Source organism: Prionailurus bengalensis, chromosome B2 (genome assembly GCF_016509475.1).
Source record: "Prionailurus bengalensis isolate Pbe53 chromosome B2, Fcat_Pben_1.1_paternal_pri, whole genome shotgun sequence".
NCBI classification, from domain to species: Eukaryota; Metazoa; Chordata; class Mammalia; order Carnivora; family Felidae; genus Prionailurus; species Prionailurus bengalensis.
In genome coordinates this window covers 152365662-152373661 of record NC_057349.1, presented here as the reverse complement: position 1 = coordinate 152373661, position 8000 = coordinate 152365662, and the positions used below count along the sequence as shown (strand labels likewise).

General features: G+C 36.7%; 1 protein-coding gene across 1 annotated transcript; it reads right to left on the bottom strand.

The window, feature by feature from the left end:
* Positions 1-748: 748 nt before the first annotated feature.
* LOC122490212 (vomeronasal type-1 receptor 3-like) lies at positions 749-2018 on the bottom strand. Its single transcript, XM_043592826.1, has one exon. The coding sequence runs from the start codon at positions 1854-1856 to the stop codon at positions 927-929; it is 930 nt and encodes a 309-aa protein (XP_043448761.1). The 5' UTR covers positions 1857-2018; the 3' UTR covers positions 749-926.
* Between the last annotated feature and the right edge of the window lie 5982 nt (positions 2019-8000).

Below are 8000 nucleotides of genomic sequence, written 5' to 3'. Positions count from 1 at the left end.
TTATCTTAAATGGAGGTAAGAAACTATTGAAAATTTGAACACATTTCTGAATTTATATGCAAATATTAATAATTATGTTTATTTTTAAAACTAAATATGACATATTTCTGACATGCAAAAGCATAGAGTACAATTTAATAAACACATATTTCACATATTTCATCATCTTGTTTAGAGTTAAGGTTAGCTTATACCAAAAGTTAACCTCTGTCATTTGGGGGGTTTATTGATGTCTGTTTATTGCATGATAAATAGTATTTCCTATGTCATAAAACATTCTACATCACATATGTACTGTTATTTTATGAAATTTTAAACTTATATATATGGCATCATAATCTAAACCTTACATTTAATGTCTAAAATGTTTCATAAATTGACAATAACTTAAGTATAGCTCTTCAGATTGTTAACTCACTACAATGGGGACTATTAAAGTACCTCATGTCAACTCTTAAATGCAGAGAACAAACTGAGGGTGGATAGGGGATGGGAAGAGGGGAAAATAGGTGATGGGCATTGAGAGGGCACTTGTTGGGATGAGCACTGGGTGTTGTATGTAAGCCAATTTGACGATAAATTATATTCATTTTAAAAAGTACCTTGGGGCACCCAGGTGGCTCAGTCGGTTAAGTGTCTGGCTTTGGTTCAGGTCATGGTCTCACGGTCCGTGAGTTAGAGCCCCCACGTCAGGCTCTGTGCTGTCAGTTCAGAGCCTGGATCTTCCTTCTGACTCTCTGTCTCCCTCTCTCTCTGTCTCTACCCCACTCACGCTCTGTCTCTGTGTCTCAAAAAATGAGTACACATTTAAAAAAAGTTTGTTTAAGTACCTCATATCATTGATAAGCATGTTACTCTGTACTCATACAAATGACTCCTATGGTGCAGAAGAGTGCTAAGGAGTATTCATATAATCAATTTTTTCTTTAGGAAGAAAAGATTCTGATTCTTGTTTTCATGATACGTATTCCAGGAATTCTATTTTCATTTTTAATCAGAAAGAAAGAACAGATGGTCGGGTAACATGAGGAAAAAAAGTTACTAAATTTCTCCAGTTGATAGTTTTTCTTAGCTAAATAAACTAAATAAACAGTAAAAAAGGTGTTGGTCCAGTAAAAGAAAACAAAGCAGCTCACCAATATGAGAATAACATGGGTAGCTTTGTTTTCAGGAGAGCTTTGTGAAGACTGGATGGTACTGCGAATGTGCTGAGCTTTTCTGTGGTGTCTGAAAAGGATATTCACCATGTAGATACTATTACATGTCATCAGGGAGAGGAAGAACAAATCTCGAATGAATACAGTACTTAGAAATATTGATGACGTCTGTCGATCATATGCACTGCTTTTACAAGAAGCAGTGTAATACCCAATTCCACCTTCAGTGGTATTCCTGCTGGCCACAGTTTTTAAAATGATCACGGAATAGATGGCCATGTTGATCGTCCAGAAGAAAATTAAAGAAGGTTGAATGAATGTAGAGATTTTCTTCTTGAGCCAGGCCCATTTATGATCACTTGGAGTGATAGTCACTGCCTGAAAGGTACTCTGAAGGGCGGTTGTGCACAGAGAAATACTCCTGGTAACTCTCTGAATATAGAGCACTGTTTTACATCCAGTATCACTCATCTCCAGCTTAATTCCAAAGGATGACATTATATTTGGAACCCCTCTGAATATAAGTGTCAGGGCATTAGCCAAAGTTAAGTGGGCTAGAATCACATCTACAGGCTTCTTCTTATGAGGAAGAATTAAGAAAGTGTACATATATAATGTAAATAACAAAGAATTCCCCATGAAACCAATACAAGTTTGAAAGATAAAGAAGATCCCAAAAATTCTGTCACTGGAAATCATTGTCGTTCAGTCTCTCTTAGATCTTCAAACCAAGTCCAGCACATCCTATAGACAAATAATTTGATTATGAATGTAAATATTAAAAGTAACTTTGACTGAGGAGTATATTATCAAGTTTCAGGGAGTTTTCCTGCAGGATCGGCAAATGTTCAGCTACACCAAACCAAGGAATCACTGAGATTCTTAAAGAAAAGAATTGAAGGGGCGCCTGGGTGGCGCAGTCGGTTAAGCGTCCGACTTCAGCCAGGTCACGATCTCGCGGTCCGTGAGTTTGAGCCCCGCGTCGGGCTCTGGGCTAATGGCTCAGAGCCTGGAGCCTGTTTCCGATTCTGTGTCTCCCTCTCTCTCTGCCCCTCCCCCGTTCATGCTCTGTCTCTCTCTGTCTCAAAAATAAAAAAAACGTTAAAAAAAAAAAGAACAGAATTGAATGTTTGTGAAGATAGGGAATGTCATATATTCTGTGGAAATTAATAAAAATAAACTTTGTTTAAAATGGAGTCAAGAGGCCAAAAGGGAGAGCTCTGAGAGCTCTACCATTCTACATCATTTGCAGACCCAATAGGAAGAGAAGCACCTTACAACTTGATGCTACTGTACCTACTCCTTTACTATCCCAGCGGGAGGAAGGATGGTCTCCTCCTGCCCAGACAACAGCATCCCAGCCAATGAGAGACTATTTGGCCTATTCTGAAGACTTTTTTTTATTGTTTATGTTTATTGATTTATTTTTGAGAGAGAGAGAGAGAGAAAGAGAGAGAGAGAGAGAGAGAGAGATTGAGAGAGAGCAGGGGAGGGGCAGAGAGAGAGGGAGACAGAATGCCAAGCAGGCTCAGTGCTGCCAGCAGAGCCCAATGCGGGGCTCAAACCCACGAACCATGAGACCATGAACTCAGCCGAAACCAAGAATCCCTTGCTTAACCAATTGAGCCCCCCAGGCGCCCCTAAAGACTGTTTTTATATATTATGAGAAATTTTATTTCAAATAATTAATTCTTAATCTATATATTCTAATATTTCTGTCTTTCTATGCACATTGAATACAAGTAGCATCTGTGCAATTATATTCTTCCCAAAAGTTTATTGTATTATATAGCTCATATTTACAAATTATAGTTTTTGTAGCATATATAAATACGTCACACAAATTCTGCTAAACAAAACCTATCTCACACTAGTTATATTTTGTTGTTATGTTTGTTATAAGATTGACTAACGTAAGAAACATTAAGGTAGATACGGTCAAATTCAAAATATCAAAACCAACAGCCAAGTTATATATTACCTCCATCATGTTCTCAATCTCTTACCTCCAGCAGGTGGACCCAGTGCTCTACTGAAACTGGAAAACTTAGAATTACCATAATCCTCACTCCATATTCAGTTCACTTACACTGAAATGTGTCTAATACTGCCTACCTATGTGTCTCAAGACTTCCTTATCCCTCCACTTGACTTTTTCCTGAAATCATCTGTCGAGACTGGAGACGCCACAGACAGATCAAGAAATAGAAAGAGGGTTATTACTCACATAATGAGGCTCTGAGGAGAGCAGGACAAACCTCCAGAGATGATCCAAAACGACTAGGGAATGAATGAATGTAAAGGAAAACGGCCTGATTTCTTTTTTATTATTATTATTATGGGTAGGGATGTGGCTGGGGTGAGGGTTTACACATGAGAACAGGGGTCCCATGCTTTGAATCTCCTCCTGGTGCCAAAGGAAGGAAAACTTGGGATTTCTTATCACTTTGCCCAAAGTTGAGACACAGGGGGAAGAATGAGGAGAGAAGCCTAAAAGCTGAGAGCAAACATAAAAAAAAAAAAAAAAAAAAAAAAAAAAAAGGGCCAGGCTGATTATTACAACGACCAACCATCAGAATAACTAAAATTTTTAAAATGACAATGCCAAATGTTGGCAAGGATGCCACCAAGTTTCATAAGAAACTTCTCACTCAAATATAACTAGTTGTAATGTAAAATGAAACAGTCACTCTTGGAAAAGAGTTTGGCAATTCTTCAAAAAGCCCTTAAAATACAATTACCACATAATTCAGGAGTAGCACTCCTGGGAATTTATCTGAGAGAAATGAAAAATTATTTTCACACAGAAATCTATATGCTGTTATAGATAACATTATGTCCACCAAATGATTAATGGATAAAGAAGATACACACACACACACACACACACACACACATACACACACACACACACACACACACACACACACACTGGAATATTACTCAGCCACACAACAAAAGAACAAAATCTTGCCATTTGCAATGACATAGACGGAGCTAGAGAGTATTAAGCTAAGTGAAATAAGTCAGTCAGAGAAAAACAAATCCCATATGATTTCACTGATATGTGGAATTTAAGAAACAAAACAGACAAGCAAAGAGGAGAAAAAAGAGAACAAAGCAAACCAAGAAACAGATTCTTAAGTATGGAGAACATACTGATGGTTACCGGAGGGGAGGTGGGTAGGGGGATGGGTTAAATAAATGGTGGGGATTAAGGAGTGCACTTATTGTTACAATCACCATTTGTTTTATGGAAGTGTTGAATCACTACATTGTACACCTGAAACTAATTTTACGCAGTATGTTAACTAACTGGAATTTATTTATTTATTTGTTTATTTATTTTGAGACAGAGCGCATGCTAGTGGGGGGAGGGGCAGAGAGAGAGGACAGAGAGAATCCCAAGGGGGCTCTGAGACATGAGGCTTGATCTCACGACCATGAGATCGTGACCTAAGCCAAAATCAAGAGTCAGTCGCTTAACCGACTGAGCCATGCAGGCACCCCATGGAATTTAAATAAAAATTTTAAAATGAAACTAGACAAAAAAAGGAAACTACAGGCGTCTATCTGAACACAGACACAAAAATCTCAAGCTAAACATTAGCAAATTAAATCCAGCAATATAAAAAGGGGGGAGGAACCATCATGGTGAAATTGGATTCACTCCTGGGATAAAAGATTGGTCTAAATTTGAAAATCAAACAATCACATATGAACAAAATAAGAAAAATTAAATGGCTATCTCTATAGATTAAGAAAAATATTTGGGGTGATCCAATGTCCATTCAAGATAAAAACCGTCAGGGGTTGTGGGAGGGGGGATGGGCTAAATGGGTAAGGGGCATTAAGGAATCTACTCCTGAAATCATTGTTTCACTATATGCTAACTAATTTGGATGTAGACTTAAAACAATAATTAATTAATTAATTAATTAATTAAATATTGTCTGTGGTACCGAGAAAAAAAAAAGATAAAAACTGTCAGTAAAGTAGGAACAAAAAGTAGGTCCCTTAAACTCAATAAAGGACAGCTAAGAAAGCATACAGCTAACATCATACTTAATGGTACTGGATGTTTCCTCCTACCATGATTTTTTAAATATCGATTTAAAATTTTCATTTTGAGATCATTGTGTATTGTAGTTGTAAGAAATAATAGTAACCTCTTGCAAAAATATAGTATAATGTCACAAGTGGGATGTTGACATTGATACAGCCAAGGTACGGAACATTTAATCAAAACAAGGATGCCTCATGTTGCCATTTTATAGACATACCGTCTCCCTTTTAGCCTCTTATCCCCCTTAACCTCTAAAAGTCACTAGCCTGTTTTCCATTTCTATATTTTGTCATTGTGAGAATGTAATAAATACAATCAGATTATGTAACTTTTGGGGATTGGCTTTCTTCACTCAGCATAACTTCCTGGAAAAATAAAATTTGCTGTGTGTGCCAATAGTTTGCAGAAAATTTGCAGAAAATTTTTTTATTTGCAGAAAATATTCCATTATATGGACATACCGAATGTTTAAGCTATCCATCTATTGAAACATGTCTCTGTTAGGGTGCCTGGGTGCCTCAGTCTGTTGAGCGTCCAACTCTTGGTTCTGCTCAGGTCATAATTTCACGGTTTTGTGGGTTCAAACCCCACAAGAGGCTCTGTGCTGACAGCACAGAGCCTGCTTGGGATTCCCTCTCTCCTTCCCTCCCTGCCCCTCCCTCACTTGCACTGTCTCTGTCTCTCTCAAAATAAATAAATAAACTTAAAAAAGAAAAAAAGGAAAGAAACATGTCTGTGTTGTTTCCAGTTTGGAGCTATTATGAAGGACACTGCCATTGACATTAGCATATAGGGTTTTTTGTGGTTTTTGTTTTGCTTCTACACATAAGTTTATTATTTTTTTTAAATTTTTATTTAAATTCCAGTTAGTTAACACACAGTGTTATATTCGTCTCATGTCTACAATATATTGATTCAACACTTCCATATAACACCCAGTGATCATCACAACAAGTGCATTCCTTAATCCCCATCACCTATTTCACCCATCCCCACCCACCCACCTCCCCTCTGGTAACCATCAATTTGCTAACAGAGTACATTGACCATAATAAGAACTGAGTAATGATGTAAAGAATTGTTGAATCACTATATTGTACACCTGAAACTAATATAACACTAAATGTTAACTATACTGGAATTAATATTTAAAAATTTTTAAGAGACTCTGTCTCTAGGTTTGCCTCTCTCTCTCTCTTTTATCCCTTTGCTCATTTGTTTGGTGTCTTAAATTCCAGATATGAGTGAAATCACATGGTATTTGTGTTTCTCTGACTGACTTACTTCACTTAACATAATACTCTCTTAGCTCCATCATGTTGTTGCAAATGGCAATATTTCATTTTTATGGCTGAGTAATATTCTATTGTATATATATACCACATCTTTATCCACTCATCATTCAGTGGACACTTGGACTGTGAATTGTGAGGTAGTTCTATTTTTAACTTCTTGAGGCTGGGCCACTTTCTTACACCATACACAAAAATAAATTCAAAATGGATTAAAACCTAAATGTGAGACACGAAACCATAAAAATCCTAGAGGAGAACACAGGCAATAACCTCTTTGACATCAACCATAGCAACTTCTTTCTAGATATGTCTCCTGAGGTAAGGTAAACAAAAGCAAAAATAAACTATTGGGATTTCATCAAAATAAAAAGCTTCTGCACAGTGAAGGACACAATCAATGGAGCTAAAAGGCAACCTACAGAATGGAAGAAGATATCTGCCAATGACATATCTGATAAAGGGTTAGTATTCAAAATATACAAAGAGCTTATCAAACTCAATACCCCCAAAATGAATAATCCAGTTAAAAAAATGGGCAGAAGACATGAACAGACATTTTTCCAAAGAAGACATACAGACAGCCAACAGACACATGAAAAGATGCTCAACATCATTTATCATCAGGTAAATACCAATCAAAACCACAATGAGATATCACCTCACATCTGTCAGAATGGCTAGAATCAACAACACAGGAAACAGGTGTTGGTGAGGATGTGGAGAAAGGGAAACCCTTGTGCACTGTTGGTGGGAATGCAAACTGGTGCAGTCACTCTAGAAAACAGTATGGAGGTTTTTCTTGTCTAGGATTGTACTAAGCAAAATAAGTCAGTGAGATAGAGATAAATACCATACGACTTCTGATGAGTACCAAGTGTTGTGTAGAAGTGTTGAATCACTAGATTGTACACCTGAAACTAATATTACATTGTATGCTAAATGCACTGGAATTAATAAAATGAAATGAAATGGGAAAAAAAGTGAGTTGGAAGGTGTTCCTGTTCCTTCCATTTGGTGGCAAATGGTGCATAACTGGTATTTTTTGATAAATATACAGGAGGTTTTAAACCATAACTTCAATTGTTAAAATAGATATAGGGCTATTCAGGCTATCTAGTTCTTCTTGAATGACTTTTGGTAGTTTAAAAGTAATTGGTCTATTTCATCTAAGTTATCAAATTTAGAGGCTTAGAATTGTTTGTAGCATTCCATTGTTAATATGTAAATGCCTTTGGGATCATTAGTTATGTTCTCTCTTTCATTCCTGTTGTTTCTAATTTGTGTCTTCTCTTTTTTTCTTGGTCAAACTATCCAGAAGCTCATCAATTGTATTGATCTTAGATTTTCTCTATTATTTTCCCATTTTCAAATTCATTGATTTCTGCTCTAATCTTTAGTATTTCCTACCTTATACTTGCTTTATGTTTAATTTCCTCTCCTTTCTCTAGTTGTGTATGATGGAGGCTTAGGTATGAACTCCTT

Bases quoted from the DNA above. Each gene is read 5' to 3' on its own strand.
- LOC122490212 (XM_043592826.1), bottom strand. From the start codon at position 1,856: ATGATTTCCAGTGACAGAATTTTTGGGATCTTCTTTATCTTTCAAACT.